This window comes from Heterodontus francisci, chromosome 4 (assembly GCF_036365525.1).
Source record: "Heterodontus francisci isolate sHetFra1 chromosome 4, sHetFra1.hap1, whole genome shotgun sequence".
Lineage (NCBI taxonomy): Eukaryota > Metazoa > Chordata > Chondrichthyes > Heterodontiformes > Heterodontidae > Heterodontus > Heterodontus francisci.
Window position 1 is genome coordinate 37,103,956 of NC_090374.1, and position 19,241 is coordinate 37,123,196.

The window sequence follows — 19,241 nt, forward strand, 5'->3', positions numbered from 1 at the left end:
TATAATGCGGTGACCAGAACTGCACGCAATACTCCAGGTGCGGTCTCACCAGAGTTTTGTACAGCTGCAGCATGACCTCGTGGCTCCGAAACTCGATCCCCCTACTAATAAAAGCTAACACACCATATGCCTTCTTAACAGCCCTATTAACCTGGTTAGCAACCTTCAGGGATTTATGCACCTGGACACCAAGATCTCTCTGCTCATCTACACAACCAAGAATCTTCCCATTAGCCCAGTACTCTGCATTCCTGTTACTCCTTCCAAAGTGAATCACCTCACACTTTTCCACATTAAACTCCATTTGCCATCTCTCAGCCCAGCTCTGCAGCCTATCTATGTCCCTCTGTACCCTACAACATCCTTCGGCACTATCCACAACTCCACCGACCTTAGTGTCATCTGCAAATTTACTAACCCACCCTTCTACACCCTCTTCCAGGTCATTTATAAAAATGACAAACAGCAGTGGCCCCAAAACAGATCCTTGCGGTACACCACTAGTAACTAAACTCCAGGATGAACATTTGCCATCAACCACCACCCTCTGTCTTCTTTCAGCTAGCCAATTTCTGATCCAAAGCTCTAAATCACCTTCAACCCCATACTTCCGTATTTTCTGCAATAGCCTACCGTGGGGAACCTTATCAAACGCCTTACTGAAATCCATATACACCACATCCACTGCTTTACCCTCATCCACCTGTTTGGTCACCTTCTCGAAAAACTCAATAAGGTTTGTGAGGCACGACCTACCCGTCACAAAACCGTGCTGACTGTCTCTAATGAACTTATTCTTTTCAAGATGATTATAAATCCTGTCTCTTATAACCTTTTCCAACATTTTACCCACAACCGAAGTAAGGCTCACAGGTCTATAATTACCAGGGCTGTCTCTACTCCCCTTCTTGAACAAGGGGACAACATTTGCTATCCTCCAGTCTTCCGGCACTATACCTGTCGACAATGACGACATAAAGATCAAGGACAAAGGCTCTGCAATCTCCTCCCTAGCTTCCCAGAGAATCCTAGGATAAATCCCATCTGGCCCAGGGGACTTATCTATTTTCACTCTTTCCAAAATTGCTAACACCTCCTCCTTGTGAACCTCAATCCCATCTAGCCTAGTAGCCTGAATCTCAGTATTCTCAACAACATTTTCTTTCTCTACTGTAAATACTGACGCAAAATATTCATTTAACACTTCCCCTATCTCCTCTGATTCCACACACAACTTCCCACTACTATCCTTGATTGGCCCTAATCTAACTCTAGTCATTCTTTTATTCCTGATATACCTATAGAAAGCCTTAGGGTTTTCCCTGATCCTATCCACCAATGACTTCTCGTGTCCTCTCCTTGCTCTTCTTAGCTCTCCCTTTAGATCCTTCCTGGCTAGCTTGTAGCTCTCAAGCGCCCTAACTGAGCCTTCACGTCTCATCCTAACATAAGCCGCCTTCTTCCTCTTGACAAGCGCTTCAACTTCTTTAGTAAACCACGGCTCCCTCGCACGACAACTTCCTCCCTGCCTCACAGGTACATACTTATCAAGGACACGCAGTAGCTGCTCCTTGAATAAGCTCCACATTTCGATTGTTCCCATCCCCTGCAGTTTCCTTCCCCATCCTACGCATCCTAAATCTTGCCTAATCGCATCATAATTTCCTTTCCCCCAGCTATAATTCTTGCCCTGCGGTATATACCTGTCCCTGCCCATCGCTAAGGTAAACCTAACCGAATTGTGATCACTATCACCAAAGTGCTCACCTACATCTAAATCTAACACCTGGCCGGGTTCATTTCCCAGTACCAAATCCAATGTGGCATTGCCCCTGGTTGGCCTGTCTACATACTGTGTCAGAAAACCCTCCTGCACACACTGGACAAAAACTGACCCATCTAAAGTACTCGAACTATAGTATTTCCAGTCGATATTTGGAAAGTTAAAGTCACCCATAACAACTACCCTGTTACTCTCGCCCCTGTCGAGAATCATCTTCGCTATCCTTTCCTCTACATCTCTGGAACTATTCGGAGGTCTATAAAAGACTCCCAACAGGGTAACCTCTCCTCTCCTGTTTCTAACCTCGGCCCATACTACCTCAGTAGATGAGTCCTCAAACGTCCTTTCTGTCGCTGTAATACTCTCCTTGATTAACAATGCCACACCCCCCCCTCTTTTACCATCTTCTCTGTTCTTACTGAAACATCTAAATCCCGGAATCTGCAACATCCATTCCTGCCCCTGCTCTACCCATGTCTCCGAAATGGCCACTACATCGAGATCCCAGGTACCAACCCATGCTGCAAGCTCACCCCCCTTATTCCGGATGCTCCTGGCGTTGAAATAGACACACTTTAAACCAGGTTCTTGCTTGCCAGTGCCCTCTTGCGTCCTTGTAACCATATCCCTGACCTCACTGCTCTCAACATCCTGTACACTGGCACTACAATTTAGGTTCCCATTCCCCTGCTGAATTAGTTTAAACCCCCCCGAAGAGCACTAGCAAACCTCCCCCCCAGGATATTGGTACCCCTCTGGTTCAGGTGAAGACCATCCTGTTTGTATAGGTCCCACCTACCCCAGAAAGAGCCCCAATTATCCAGGAAACCAAAACACTCCCTCCTGCACCATCCCTGCAGCCACGTGTTCAACTCCTCTCTCTCCCTATTCCTCGCTTCGCTATCACGTGGCACGGGCAACAACCCAGAGATAACAACTCTGTTTGTTCTCGCTCTAAGCTTCCACCCTAGCTCCCTGAATTTCTGTCTTAAATCCCCTTCTCTCTTCCTACCTATGTCGTTGGTGCCTATGTGGACCACGACTTGGGGCTGCTCCCCCTCCCCCTTAAGGATCCCAAAAACACGATCCGAGACATCACGAACCCTGGCACCTGGGAGGCAACACACCAACCGTGAGTCTCTCTCGTTCCCACAGAACCTCCTATCTGTTCCCCTAACTATGGAGTCCCCATATTTTTAGAATTTTTAGAATTCTCCACCCCAGAGGGATGCTCTATGGTTAAGTACATTCATGATAGATTTTTGATCTCTCACAGAATCAGGGGATGTGGAGAGCGGGCAGGAAATTGAAGTTAAGGCAGAAGATCAGCCATGATATTGAATGGCAGAGCAGGCTCAAGGGGCTGAATGGTCTACTCTGAGTCCTATTTCTTACATTTTTATTTTATGTTCTTATGTGAGAGGAGTGTGTGAGTATTTGTGTACTGAAGTAGTTTTAGGGTATTGGTAGGAGATTACTTAATTTCACGAAGAAAAGTTGACTAGAATGTATGTGTACTGCTGTTCCCTTGTAATCTATTGTACACTGAGTGTACAATTAATATTAGACTGTCAACTAAATGGCAAGTTTTCAGAAAACATTGATTCAGGCATTTCTGTTGTAGATTAAATTGTGTTTGAGTTTGGAATAAAACACAGGCACCTAGATAATTTATGAGTTCAGTGCAGGTTTGACAGAAGTTATTTATAAATTAAAAGAAAACTATACCAACTTACAGTTATAGAATGCTGTTATTGTAATTACATGCCTTAAGGTGCTCCGTCGAGGAATGGGCTCCAGGTGATAAAAGTGAAGTCAGAAACAGTGACTGAAAATATGATTATAAAGGTAGGTTTTGAGGCCCCTTCAATGGGCAGAGAGTTGACAAGGTGGAGAGATTTAGGGAGGGAGTTCCAGTATTGCTGGCTCTGAGCTCTACTGGCAGCAGTGGGGGTTAGGGAAATTTGACTAAAGGATACATAGGCTCAGAGGACAATGCAGGGCTATGTAGGGGCAAGGCAATAATGAGATTTATTAATGGTGAGGATTTTGAATTTAATGAGGTGGGGAACAAGAAGTCAATAAAGGTCAGCAAGCATGGGCATGATGGGTGCATGACTTAATGAAAAACAGGATGCAGGTGGCAGAGTTTTGCTTAAGTTGACGTTTGGAGGCTGGATCTTGTAAAGCTGAAGAGGAGAAATGGAGAAATCAAATCTGAAAGTAGCATGATGATAGATGAGGGCCTCAGCAACACAAGAGAGGAGATAGGTCATGTTGTCGAGGTTGAAGTGCAGACAAAACGGGTCAAATGGCCTCCTTCTGTGCTGGAACTATTCTATGATCCGATGATTCTATAAGTCCAGTTTGGGACAGCTTCTGCTTTGCCGGCCTCGTGCACATGTGTAAACCTTTGAAAGTTCTCCGCAATGTTTTTCAGGTTAAGTAAAATAAAATAGCCTTGTTGGAAACACTTTGAACTGGAAAGGATGAACACCAAATATAAACTGAGTTTTGGTAGCAGTGGACTGCATGAAATATGTAACTATCAGCTCACCTGATGGCTGATGCACCAAGTGCATTCAGCATTATAGATCAGAAGTTCCTCAATGATGTCAAATTAGCTTATTCCAATGAGGGTGACAGTGGCGTGTATGCAAGTTGCCTCAGTACTTCTCAGCGAGGGAGGCTCAACCAGTCTTCTTAATCTTGATAACTTTCCACTGAAAAGTGCATCTGCAGGCATGGAGACCTGGGCTTTGGGATTTCAGGGTCAAATGGGGGTCAGAAGCCCACACTCTGGGGTAACAGTCACCTGGCAGTGATTTTCCAGAATTGGACAATTAGTGGCCAGAGGACGGGCACGCTGTCAAATTAAGGATAGCAGGCGGACTCTCAAATCTGGAGGGCCATTAGATGGCTGCCTTTTCAACCAAGAGAAAGGACACCTCAAGATGGAGGCGCCCTCTCTTCAGATTTTTAAACTTTAAAATAAAAAATCCACTCAGCAGCCAGGTCACCATTGTAGAGGGAGTGTCAAAGCCTGCCTGGAGCGCTGCCCCTCCCCGCTCCCCACCCTGGTCTGCCACTAAGAGGCCACGTCCAGGCAGCTGACCTATTCCCCTATGTCTCTGGGGGCCTGAAGGCTGATTGAAAAATTGATCGCAGGACTGATGTCATTGTGATGCCCTCCATGTTTAAGGTGCCTGCTGATCCCATGTGGAATACTCACTGGGATGAGATAATGATGAGTGGCTTACACTGGGGAAACGTGCACCTGTGCCTTTGGGACAGGAGAGGCGCAAAAGGGCAGAGAATTCAGGAAAAATAATAAACGTAGGATTATTGTAAAATTTGGGGACTGTGAGTGTTATCACACAGGAAATGACACTGACACAGTGCCCAGGTCAGCCCAGTCAGAATGTGCACTGATGCTTTTGAGGTTGTTTTTAGCGAATTGAGGTCAAATTCCAATGGCATCTTTCTTCTGCAACCCTGCCGTGGTTTTGACATGATTTATTCCACTCACCTTGTTCTGCTCAATTATGTATTTAACACAGCGGTGTGCTTTCCTTCAGACACGCATAGAAACTTATGAGACAAAGACAGCGGCTGTATCAGAGCGAAGCTGAATTAATATAAAAGAGGAAACGCTGCACTTATGGGGGTGGATTTTACCAGCCCTTTGTGAATGGGCTGGGAGGGGGTGGAAGGGGGGTGGTGGTGCTGCTGTAAAATGGCAAGGGAAGGCTGGGGGCTGGAGTGCCCATCGCCTTCCTACTGCCTTGTTATTTTACCAGTGCCAGTTAAGGCAGAGGATAGCCCTTCCGCCCAGAAGACAATTGTGCTGCTTAAGTGGCCAATTAACGGCCTCTTCCAGTTGTCGCTGGCATTTTACCAGCACCGGGTGGGCCCTGCGGCATTTGGGGAGATGGCCTGGTGAAACCTGGTGGCCTCTTTGCAGGCTCGGGGGTGGAGGTTGGAGGGCCCTCCTAATCAGGCACTCTGTGGTCCACCGTGGCTACTCCCGCGGCAGCACCGCCTGCCTGACTGGCGTCCTTCACTGCGTCCTTTCAGTTGGGTGCAGTCCCAGCTGTGCCCACTGCTCCCTCCAGTTGGCCAGCAGTTCTTGCAGGCAGGCTGTCATCCCTTAAAGGGACGGGAGCCCCGCCAGCAGCTAATTACTTGCTTGCTGGGCCCAAAATGCGACCATGTGTTCCAGAAATAGCCGAGGCATGGCTGCCCATGGCTTTTGGGCCCGTCATTGGGGCCCCCACCGTCCCGACAAAATTCAGCCCATGAATTGCTGATGGAAACCTAAATATTTCCTATTTTGCATCTTGTGTAACTGGGATAGATTTTACAAACTAATGGGCAGTTAATCCTGTGGGGTATGTAGGTGTCTGCACGAAGTTCCTGATACTCACTCCCACTGCACTAAATCCTCTGAAGTTGTAAAACCTATCTTTGTGGTGAACTTCTTTTAGTGTTCATTATAATCCCAGCCTAAATAATAAAAAGAACTATGTTACATTATGCACTTGTGCTAGCTTACAAACTCCTTATAGATTAACTGGTTTGAGGTGGATTGAACTAGCTGCATAGTTGTAGTGTTGATATAGCACAGACTGGTGTTAAGGGAAAGTCTCTCAAGTTATAATTTAAAGTGATCAAGCAACACACACCCTTCTTGCCCACCACGATCCATCCCCCACCCCCCCACCAAAAAAGAAAGTTCACCAACAAAGCTGTTGATGCCTCCAATCGACCACAAAGTCACCACCAGCAACATTTTCTCATCTTTGTTTACTTGTAGTTACACTGTATCATCACAATGTAGAAAAATAGTGCATTTCAAGCTAGGAAAATCAAGGGCATCGATTTTAATTGGGAATTGTGCAGGTGGACGGGCTGAGGCAAAGCTCCCTGACCTCAGCAGCAGAAGGCTGAGGTGATTTTTTTAACTCCAGGCCTCATATATCATTTCAGGAGGTTCTCTTGTCCATGAAGGGGAGGTGCATGGAGCATGGGAGGCATAAACTTTCCTGATTGGACTCGGAGGAGCATTTTTGTTCCTCCTGGCCCCACAAGAAAAGTTTTAATAAAAAGGTTTAGAAAAACATACCTCTTCTGGTTTCGGATCCTCTGCATTCTTTGCTCAGGCCACCAGTTAAAATTGCAGTCAAGGCCCGATGACTGATCTGTATGTTTAAAGAGAAACATCAGTGGCTTCAGGCGTGTGTCCATGTTGCCTGGTCAGAACAGCAGGTAGTGGGATCGGTTTGGGACATTAACAGCTCACTCAGAGTCGCTTTTATTTGCCTGCCCGCCTGGTTTCTGCTGGGTGCTTTGGGTTAAAATCAGCCCAATTAGTGATATGGGCACTCACTGTAATTCACATTTCTCTTGTCGATTGCTGATAATGGGAATAACTCAAAGAAATGTTTCTTTTTATTAATTTTAGAGCTGCATTTAAGTTATTACTTTTCATTTTGCTGTGTTTGGCTCCCTGTGCTTTCTCAGACTAAAGCAGGTCCAGGGGGATTGTGCGGCTGCATTGCAGCACGTCACCTCACCTTTACAGCATTTGACTTGTTTACAGCAAAGCTTGAACGGCCCTCCGATAAAACTGAGTGCGATTTGTGGAAGTAGCCTCAAATTAAATCAGGCACAGCCCGTAAAAAGATATTTGCCGGATACCACTCAGCCCCATTTGAAGAGCAAACTACAAAGGATGTAATTTCAGTTGTTCCATGAAATATTAATCAAAAGCTTTTGAAATAACAGCCCACTGATGGGCACCCCACGACAGCGTGACATTGAAAAATAGAGAGCAAAATACATGCTTTGTAATCAGATTTCTGCTGTCCTTAGAAATCTGAAATCTTTTAGCTGCTCCATAAATTTCATTTTGTAATCCTTTCGGCTCGTGCTATGATCTGCTGTATATTTTGGCATCTGTACCTAATGCATTAAGTGGCCGAGTAGAGCACAATCAATCACAGACCCATTCATTCCCAGTCCTCCCCTTAACCATGGCCATTGAGCTCTGTGCTGAGAGTGTGCAGGATCGTGCAGTTAAAAATAAAAAAAGCAACTCCTCTCTACCTGCTAATAAATTGCTCTTTTTATGTGGCTGACGTGCCTCTTCGCTCCTCTGAACTTTAGTTGCCTCTCGCCAGGGGTTACCTCAGGACACAAAGCAATAGCATATTTTTGCTGCCTCTCACCAGGATGCCAAGTGATAGCATTCAATCATAAATAATACTGCAATATAGTTGGGGGAAAGTACTCTCAACTTCCTTGCGTTTCACACCACCCAATCACGGTTCTGTCTGCAAAAACACATTTTTTATCCATAATTCATGATTTATATGTTTGAAAAAGAAAATGTTTTCAGAATATGTCCACAGCAGGACAGAGATGTTGACCTGATTTTAAGTGGAACGTTGCCCTCCACCCACAAAGAAAGTGGGGATAAAAGATTCATATTCTCTGTGAGATGACATTTGGTCCTCCCGGATTTGCATCCTGCTTTGATCCATTACAGTTTGGCAGGATTAGTATCCAATGTCAAGCAGCATTCAACAGTGCCACTGAAATGTTCAGTGTTGGCTGAGTTTGGGAATCATCCCAATAGCCCACATATAGTAAGTGGCATGACGCTAGGAGGCCAGTCAGGTGGAGACCTTTGACCTCCTTGAGTCGCTTTCTCCTTTTTTCTCTATTCAAGGCCAGAGATTTAGAATTCCCATTGTTAAAAGCAAGAAAATCCAGTTCTGTGCTTCTACTTTCAAAGGGTAACTTGTCAGGATAATGGAGCTGCATTTAGCACCTGGAAATTGTTCTCCCATAATCCAAACTGTACAAACACCAAGTGTCTAAAGCACCTTCAGATGGCCAGCTCCCACTTATCTCTCTACCATCGATGAGGAGGAGGTTCCAGATGGAAGCCAGGTGGAAACCATGGGGACCAGCCAAATGAAGCATGGTGGGGTCTTGCACTCGTCTACATTGCAGTGTTAACTGTAGGAGTCAGCTCACGCTTAGCTCTCAAAAATAGTACCCTGAGAGAGGTGGAGAGTGTGCGGGACACAAAACAAAAAGAAAATAAATGTCTGGGGGGGAGAAACATCATGTGACATTTTTCTTTAGAGAGGTGTTTTTTGTAAGAAATTCCTTCTCAGCCTGAACAGCTTCCTTTGCAATTTAATGGGCCACCATTTCCTGTCAAAAGAACGGTGAGGCTAATGGTGCTTGCTGTTATTTATGTGTAAATGGTGCAGCAACCTCAGGCAAGGGGTAGGTGCACTGTTAAACTCAAATATCCAAACTTTGCAGTATGAGTTGCGCCAGTCTGCCATTAGCCTCGCAAATGTAGCATCCCACTGTCTGCCTCACCGCTAAAATCTAGTTGAATACCATGAAGTTGCTGCATTGCACAATAAATATAAATTAAACTTGCCACAAAAAATTAAGTATTGCCCATGTCAGTCTAAGTACCATTTTAACAATGTGGTAAGTGGCAATTACTGCCAGTCAACCTCTCTGGCACTGAAAATTAACTGTTTTAAATGTGGAGTCTCATTCCTTCAGGTTTTAATTGCTATTTTTAAAAATAATTTTAATTTTTAAAAAAACTTCACTGCCTCATTCTTTTCTCTCTTAACCCAATTTTTCTTTCCCTCTGCGACGGGTTTTGAGGTGGGGAGAGCATGTAAACGGGGGCCCCACCATCTTCCTGCCTGTGCCAAAATTAAGTCCGAGTGGGAAGGCCTGTGAATGGCCTTCCCGCCCCGTCGCCAATTAAAGGCCTCATCCCGCTGCTGCGATTAGGCCAGTGGCGGGCCGACCTGTCGCTGCACGGGGAATAAGGCAAGAAAAACCATGCGGGATTCTTGCCGGCTCCCGGGGTTGGGGGAGGGGGATGCCCTTGTTAAAAAGCACTTAGTGCTGAACAAGGGAGCCTGCAACGGGAAAGGGAGAGGCCGCTGAGGGCCGCCCCTTGCCCTTGCTGCTGACACCCCCCCCCCCCCCACCACATACCCTCCCCTGCGTCCCCCACCTCGCGAGACCCCTCCCACCCTGACCTATCTTTGGCCTGGGTCAAGCGCCATTCCTTAACCTTGGGTGGGTACTCCACCAGCAGCAGCCACCGCCTCTGCAGTGGCATTGCTCAGTTAAAGAACTGCTGGCCTGTAATTGGCCGGCAGCTTCCAGAGGGCGAGACTTCTGTCGCTGGGGTGCTTGATCCTGCAGAAAGCCCGCCGCTGTCCAGTTAAGTGCCTAATTGGCACTTGAATAGGCGGGCCTCCCTCAGAAAGGGTAATGCAGGGTTCTCGGCGGCGCTTTTGCTGGAGGTCAAGATCCCCGTTGGCAGCATAAAATCCCAGCCTATGTCTCTTTCTGTGCCTGATTTGACATTGAATTCACTCAGTATAATTTACACTTCCTGCTTAATCCTAGCATTGCTTATTTCTCAATCCTTTAATCTGGTAGGTTGCTTTCCCCTGTTCCATCGGGTCCCAGATGCCTAGTGTCCCTCACTGCAACATTATCAGTTCGCACTTTCAGCAACCTGCCACGCAAAAACATTAAAAACCCAAGCGTGCATGGGCAAGTCTAACTACTGGCATTAAGATAACCTGTCTCTGCAAACCATGGCCTGTTACTGTGAGAAACTAATTTGGTAAAACATTTGTAGAAAAATGATCATTTTTCAGATTTTCTAAAGCAGCTTGAAAACACGCACAGGTTGGCTCCATCTGTGAGTGTCTTGTGCTGTAAAGTGTTTTTGAACTATTTATCTACAAGTCCCCAAGACTCTAGAATTGGTTACAGTAATTTCCAATGCTCTTCACTGCACAGATTCTGCTTCAACAGGTTCAGTGTATATTATCGATGGCAGCACTGGCACCTTTAAAATGTACTGGAGAGGAATCACACTGCATCAACAATGTGTTTATGTAGTGCCTTTTAACATGCAAACATTGATCTTTTCTTAAGCAGACATTTTAATCTGCTAAATTTATTTTGTAAGACAATTGTACCAGGTTAGTTCTTCCCTAAATATCAGCAGTGAGTGCTCTGTAAGTAATCTATTGGGTGAAGCGGTGAGGTGCTTTGATGTAACAAGACACTGGAGGAGGGAGGGGGTGACACTTATCGTGGGCAGTAATGCAAAATGAGCATTAGCAGATCGACTGTCCCTTTCACACCCTTTTCACCCTGATATCTCGGCGGGGTGTGGAGCAGGCTGTCCATTCCCAATCACCCGTTTTGCACAGTTGCCCAAGTTGGATTTGCCCCCACTATAAAAAATGCAAGAATTCATAAAGTAAAATAATGTACTCATTTCTGCTCCTGGAGATCTGTTATTTTCACCTCAGTCTTTGTTAAACTAAGTAAAACTGAGAATGCTTGGATTGTGGAAGTCTGTGCTGCAGAGAGACACAGTTTCTAATGCATTGCAAACTTAGCAGAGCAGTGGAAGGTTCAGAGCCAGCTATTTCAGGAAGTGAGCCAACGTACAAGCCCCCTAATTGAGTTGGTAATGCCATTTGAAGCTGTGTACAGAAACTAGACCTCAAGCACAGCCTCTTTTGGCAGATTGGGGGCGTATTAATCAGGAGGCAGCTTGTAAGTGACGGAGCCGGTACCGACTGCTCGGAGGAGGTTCCCCAGTTCCAGGAGGGGTGTCCCAGCATGTGCCTCTTGCAAAGTCGGAAAAATGTGCAGCATGAGTCAAGGAAATGGGCAGCCTAATGGATTTAATGGTCATTAGGTACATGATGGTTTGAGTGCTATAATCAGCGTGTGCTACAATCTGTAAAATGGGCATGAAGGAACATCTGCTCCGCAGAATGGGTTTCTGCTAAATGGTGTGTGTGTGTGTGTAAGTAATACTTCTGCTCTCTCAGTGGAACATGTTGCATTACCAACGTGGAGTACTCTTGTGCACTCAACAAGTGAATGTCCCACAAGTTGCCAACGCTATATAACTGCAACTCTTTCCTTTTACTCAGCACATAATGGAGAATCAAATCTGTGTCCTTCCTGCCATACTTGGCTCAGTACCATACCAGGTTTACCATTGAGCCATCAAGGAGCATGATTTAAGTTTTTATGTTGCTTTTTTACTTTATTTCATATTTGTTATTTTTTAACCGTAAGGCCGGTTAAACCTCATTGGGTGAAGTGGCTGAGAAGAGACACAATGCGAGTTTTTTTTAAAATGCAGCAAGTAGTTACGGCCTGGAATGGTCTGCCTGAAAGGCTGGTGGAAGCAGATTCAGTAGTAACTTTCAAAAGGGAATTGGATAAATACTTGAATTGGAAAAATTTGCAGGGCTATGGAGAAAGAGCAGGGAGTGGGACTAATTGGATAGCTCTTTCAGAGAGCCAGTACAGCAATGATGAGCCAAATAGCCTCTTGTACTGTATTATTCTATTAGTGAGCTGATTTGTCTCATACTATAAATTTGCCACATTCATTACCACAGTTTGAGATTCAACACCAGTGCAGCTTGACACGTCAGTTGCCTTCAGCATATCTTTAATGCATCTAACTAGAATGTATGTTACCAAGATGGAACTGTGATGAACGAAGGAGTCCATCCGGGTCACTCTTCCATGTTCATCCCAGGACTCTGGCAGACAAAAGTTTGAAACAAACTGACATTTTTGCAATTTCTTTTCTTCCCCTCTTTTTTGTCCCTTTTAGAGCAACCATCCAACCAGCAGAGCCAGTCGACATTACAGCCGCCGCTGCCCCCTGTGCACAAGCAGCACCTGACCCAGCAGCACCCCTCTGTCACCTCGCTCAACAGGAACTCGCTGAGCCAGAGGAGGAACCAGAGCCCGGGCCCCGCGGCCGTCCTGCCCAGCGAGCTGCCCACCACGCCGGAATCTGTTCAGCTGCAGGACAGCTGGGTTCTTGGCAGCAATGTGCCACTGGAGACCAGGTACACGTGTAAACCCAGCGTAAATGCCCTTGCGAAGAGTCAAGAGAGGCTGCCATTTCGAATGAGGCAAAAATGTAATGTTCTGATGAGTGCATAATACAGGGATCAACACGCATCAGCTGAACCTTTTTTTTATTGCTGGCACATGCTTGGCCTGGGATTCCGGGTGTCTCTCCTGGCTCTTCTGCAGCTAACCTGGACTGGCTCCCTTTTCACAGTGGCAGGATGACAGTCCCAGGATCTTTGCAAGCTTGAAATTCTGCCACTGGGTGAGGAGAGTTGGATTTAATTTGCAAGCATTACAGGGTTGGGGAGCACAGACTGCTCCAGTCTCTCAGAATCCAAACTAAACGGTTGCTGGCATTAAAAAAAAAGTGCCTTTGTTAAATGAATCTTTGTGGAAAGATTTACTATTTGCACTTTTCTATAATGTAGAAAATACATAGAAACAGGGTAGGCCATTCGGCCCCTCGAGTCCATTCTGCCATTCAATTAGATTATGGCTCAGTTGTATCTTAACTTCATTTACCTGCCTTGGTCCCATATCCCTTAATATTATTTCTTAACAGAAGTGTCATTGTTGCTTTAACTAAGTTTGTATCATGGAATTATCCTCACACATGCACAGGGTAGATTCCTGCATCAGCACTCATTTGTATTATGGCCATTTATGGACCTCACTGAACATTATAGTCACATTTGAACAACTACATATTCTTGGTCACTTGTTCTGTCTCATCAGTCTTTTCGAGACAAATCATTCTGATTATGCTCAAAGAGATAGGTCAAGGAGACAAGGAGGTCAATCTCCAATGAACGGTGCGGATTTTAAAGTGTTTCTTTAAAGCTGGTGGTAACTTTATTTAATTTAAGGTTATTGGCAAAAAAAAGCAATGGGGAGATGAGGAAAAACTTTACTATGCAGCAAGTGTTTAGGATCTGCAATGAGCTACCTAAGATTCAATTGAGGCCTTCCAAAGAGAATTGGATAATTATCTGAAGGAAAGAGAATAGCTGGGCTACAGTGAAAAGGCGGGGGAATGGGAATAGGTGAGTTGCTCTTGCAGAGAGCTGGCACAAACACAGTGGGTCGAATGGCCTCCTTCTGTAATTTTTGTATTCCATGCAATCTCTCTTTTTTGGAACTGGGGCACTTAAGAGCGAAATGGCCGTGGAGTGGGTCTTCTTAGCTATGGCAGTGTTCAGCCACGGCCTGCTTAGCATCTTTTTAAGTAATTTGTATTTTGAACAGCTTAGTTTCTGGCTGGTTTTATTTGGGTTTCAGCACAGAGGGGAAGGCAAGTTCTCTGGGTCAGCAGTGCATATTGGGCTGGATCTAATTTTGAGCAGTAAATAGGGCCCGTTGCCTCTTACCAACAGACAGGACAATCTTTATAAATACGTTTCTCACTATGGAGTCCAGTCATTTGGCCGACAGGGTGTAGAGGATCAACAACAATTACTTATATTTCTATAGTGCCTTTAACATCATAAAAAGCCCCAAGATGCTACACAGGAACGGTATAAAGAAACATTAGACACCAAACCACATAAGGGTCTATTTAATAATCCAGCACATGAGCTCAAATTATGGGATGCTTTTCTTCATTCGTTGGATTCAATTTCTTTCCCACATCTACTTTTCTGCTCTTCCTCATCCTGAAGGTACTGACTCATGATAGGGCATGGCTTTCCAGGGTTCAGCAGCATTGGGTACCTCACACAGAGCTGTGATACACAATAGTGTATATCAACAGGACCTTTTACCGTGCGAGGGTCTTGGCAGCCAAGCGAATGCACATGTGCACACAAACACACAGGTACGCGCATACACAGTTGCGCAAGCACTTTCCAGTAGAGGTTAAGGGAAAGCAATCAGTCACACAAACCCTGATCCATTGATTTACCCCCTCCCCCCCCCCCCCCCTCACTACCCAGGAAATCCTGACAATTATAGAGTCATACAGCACAGAAACAGGCCCTTTGGCCCATCGTGTCTGTGCCAGCCATCAAGCACCTAACTATTTTAGTCCCATTTTCCAGCACTTGGCCCGTAGCCTTGTATGCTATGGCATTTCAAGTGCTCATCTAAATACTTCTTAAATGTTGTGAGGGTTCCTGCCTCTACCACCACTCCAGGCAGTGTATTCCAGATTCCAGCCACCCTCTGGGTGAAAATTTATTTCCTCAAATCCCCTCTAAACCTCCTGCCCCTTACCTTAAATCTATGCCCCCTGGTTATTGACCCCTCCGCTAAGGGAAAAAGTCTCTTCCTATCTAACCTATCAATGCCCCTCATAATTTTGTATACCTCAATCATGCCCCCCACCCCCCCATCCTTCTCTGTTCTAAGGAAAACAACCCTAGCCTTTTCAGTCTCTCTTCATAGCTGAAATGCTCCAGCCAACATCCTGGTGAATCTCCTCTGCATCCTCTCCAGTGCAATCACATCCTTCCTATAGTGTGGTGCGCAGAACTGTACACAGTACTCCAGCTGTGGCCTAACTAGCGTTTTATACAGCTCCATCATAACCTCCCTGCTCTTATATTCTATGCCTCGGCTAATAAAGGCAAGCATCCCATATGTCTTCTTAACTACCTTATCTACCTGTGCTGATGCCTACAGTGATCTTTGCACCAGTATACCAAGATCCCTCTGACCCTCCGCACTTCCTGGGGTCCTACCATCCATTGTATATTCCCTTGCCTTGTTAGTCCTCCCAAAATGCATCACCTCACACTTCTCAGGATTAAATTCCATTTGCCACTGCTCCGCCCATCTTACCAGCCCATCTATATCGTCCTGTAATCTAAGGCTTTCCTCCTCACTATTTACGACACCACCAATTTTTGTGTCATCTGCGAACTTACTGATCATATCTCCTATGTTCATGTCTAAATCATTAGTGTGATTAATTATGGTGGCCCTACTCCCACCCATTTAAGGTCAACCATTTCACAACATAACTAGGAATAACCCAGGACTACAGCAGGCATTACCTGTTGAACCTTTGGGCAGCTTCTGCTTTGTGTTTTGAAGGTATACTTTGAACACCAATGAGTTAATGTGAGAATAATTGATTTCCTGTAAAAAAAAACCTTAAGGACATACGTCAGGGAAGAATTTTCAATTTAATGCCTTACCATTAAATAATCCCCAGGTCTGAATGCCAAAATCAGTCAGGGAGAAATTCGAACCTATAACAGAGCCTGCCTGATTTTCTGTCCATTAATTTAAGTGTTTCATTTGGAGCCTGCAGTCCTCTCCATCCAGCTTTCCTCTGGATGCCACACCCAAGTGATTACTTAATGCCAAGCATAAAAAGGCCAAATCTACCCTCACACATGTAATGCACAAGCATAAGAGGAATAATGGAGGCAGTGAATGCCTTCAAAGCAACCTGCCACCTTTCATCCTTTTGCTCATCTGTAGCATTCATTAAAGCTTGTTATCTGACTGGTGATCCTTCTTTCACCTCTACTCTCCAACCTTTCTGTCCCCACGGTAATCTTTCTACTCACGCTATTTTATCAGTACTGTTTTGCTCAGTGTTGCCCCTAAACTCCAAACGTGCATGTTCTTCCACCTCCCGGCAATCTTGGTGTTAAGATCACAATTCACTCAGCCGCTGAGCCTCATTCAATCTTTTCCAGACCCCAATGCAGCAAAGCTTCTATCCTTCACCCCCGCACCCCCAGTGTTCCCTATTTCCTACAAACCTGCATCCTCACTCAACCACTACTTCTTCTACTTCATCTCTTCCTTGCGTTTCAACTTGTTGGTCTCCTGCTTTAGGAGCTTGATCCTTCACCTCAGTTTCTCAAATTTATAAAAGGACACGGACAGCAGGCTGTGATGTGCGTGAAGCTGCTTACATTTGCTTTCCAATGGATCGCTTTTTCAAACAGTCCCATGCTGGCTGCACCCGTCACACTTGACACATGTAATTATGAGTGGCTGGGAGTGAGGGTAATTCAATCTCGGAGCTTTAGATGGCATTCTAAACAGTGAGAGCGAAGGTCACCTGGTTTATGGACATCATCTGAACCCCAGGTTTAAATGACAAGGTTGACTATCTCTGATGTCAATTCGTTTTCAATAATACATATTTAAATGTATGCTTTGGGCTCGATAAAAGAAAGCTCACATTAATATGGTCAGTCGACTATTCAGAATCTTTTATGATGACATTACTGCTTAATAGGATTCACAGGAGGGAATATGAGAATTATTTAGCAACTCGCAAGCACGATTACAGGGGAACTAAGAGCCTTGCATTTATTGTAAGATAATTATTTAACAGTTCCAAAACAAAATTACAGGGAAATTGAAATGTATCATGTGTACATATTGTTTGTCTGCCATGTACATAAAAAAAGTAATTCGCTGGAATTTTCACACAGTAACCAATGTAGAAGCCAGTCATGGCAACAGGGATGATCCATTCAGGTATCCTTTCATTTAGCAGAAGAGATTTTGTTTTGCTCTATTTTTCATTCCCATTTTAAATTATTTGATTCCATTCCCACTCCATGAACAGACCATGACCAGCTGTTCTGTTCCAAAGCCTCTTTTAGTGCCACTGAAAATGGTTCAAGAGTTGAACTGGAATACTGGAGGCTGGTCCTTCACTGTGCAAATGACTTATATTAAAGAATTACATGGGATTTTGCAGCTCAGAACCAGGATTTTACAGCACAGAAACAGGCTGTTCAGCCCAACTGATCCATGCTGGTGTTTATGCTGCCTCTCACTTTACCTCATCTCGTCCTTATCAGCATATTCTTCTACTCCTTTCTCCCTCACGTACTTATTTAGCTTGACTTTAAATCCATGTGGTAGCAAATTCCTGGGTGACTGCGGCTCCAACAACACTCAGGAAGTGTGACACCATCCAGGACAAAGCAGTTCACTTGATCAGCACCCCAACCACAAACATTCACTCCCTCCACTGCGGCAACTCGCCAAGGCTTAATCAACAGCACCTTCCAAACCCGCGACCTCTTCCACCTGGAAGGGCAAGGGCAACAGATGCTTGGGAACACCACCATCTGCAAGTTTCCCTCCAATCTACACACCATCCTGACTTGAAACTATATCGCCGTTCCTCCACTGTAGCTGGATCAAAATCCTGGAACTTCCTTCCTAACAGTACTGTGGCTGAGTTAAGATTCTTGATTGACAAGGGAGTTAAAGGTTATAGCGGTCCATAGGAAAGTAAAAATACTGCCATAGGGTCATTTACGGCACAGATGGATGCCATTTGGCCCATTGAGTCCATGCTGGCTTTCCAGGGAGCTATGCAGTCAGTTCCACTCTCCGGCTCGATCCCTGTATCCCTGCAAGTCTATTTCTCTCAGGTGGCCATCCAACTTCCTCTTGAAGTCATTGATCGTCTCTGCTTCCACCAGCCCTGTGGGCAGTGAGTTCCAGGTCATTACTACCTGCTGCAGAAAAAGTGCTTCCTCATATTCCCCCTGCATCTTTTGCACAAAACTATCAATCTGTGTCCCCTAGTCCTTTTACCATTTGTTAATGGGAACAGCTTTTCCTTGTCTAACTTATCTAAGCCTGTCATAATCTTGTACACTTCTATTAAATCTCCCCTCAATTTCCTTTGTTCTAAGGAGAACAAACCCAGCTTTTCCAACCTAACCTTGTAACTAAAATTTCCCATCCCTGTAACCATTCTGGTAAATCTCCTTTGCACCCTCTCAAAGGACCCTCACATCCTTCCTGAAGTGTGGTGACCAGAACTGGACGCAATAGTCCAGTTGGGGCCTAACCAGAGCTTTATAGAGTTTCAGCATAACTTCCCTGCTTTTGTACTCAATGCCTCTATTTGTGAAGCCCAAGATCCCATATGCTTTACTAACCACTCTCTCAATATGTCCTGCCACCTTCAAAAATCGATGCATATGCACCCCCAGGTCCCTCTGTTCCTGCACACTCTTTAGAATTGTGCCATTAAGTATATATTGCCTCTCCCTATTCCTTCTGCTATAACGCATCACCTCATACTTGTCAGTATTAAATTCCATCTGCCACCTGACTGCCCATTCTACTAGTCTATCTATGTCCTGTTGCAGGAGGTTCATAACATCCTCACTGTTTGCCACACCTCCAAGTCTGGTGTCGTCAACAAATTTTGAAATTCTACTCTGTACTCCAAGATCCAAGTCATTAAAATTAGCAAAAAAAGCAGCGGCCCCAGTACTGACCCTTGGGGAACTCCACTGTCTACTATCCTCCAGTCTGAAAAGTAACCTCGCTATCCTTGTCATTTTTTTATCCAATTGGACACTGATCCTCCTCTTTCATGAGCTTCAGTTTTCTTAATCAGCCTTTTATGTTGTACCTTATCAAATGCTTTTTTAAAATCCATATAAACAACATCCATGCATTCCCTTCATCAACCTTCTCTGTTACTTCATCAAAAAATTAAATTAGATTAGTCAAGCATGATCTGCTGTTTACAAATCCATGCTGGCTA

At 45.0% G+C, this 19,241-nt stretch overlaps 1 protein-coding gene across 16 annotated transcripts in view; it reads left to right on the forward strand.

Annotated features, from left to right (window-relative positions):
* Positions 1 to 19,241, forward strand: part of LOC137368959 (teneurin-3) — an 891,767-nt gene that overhangs the window by 638,996 nt on the left and 233,530 nt on the right. For all 16 annotated transcript variants that reach the window (XM_068029337.1, XM_068029332.1, XM_068029334.1 and 13 more), the window contains one exon: positions 12,507 to 12,747. In XM_068029337.1, the coding sequence (XP_067885438.1) occupies positions 12,507 to 12,747 (241 nt within the window). The remainder of the gene's footprint in view (positions 1 to 12,506; positions 12,748 to 19,241) is intronic.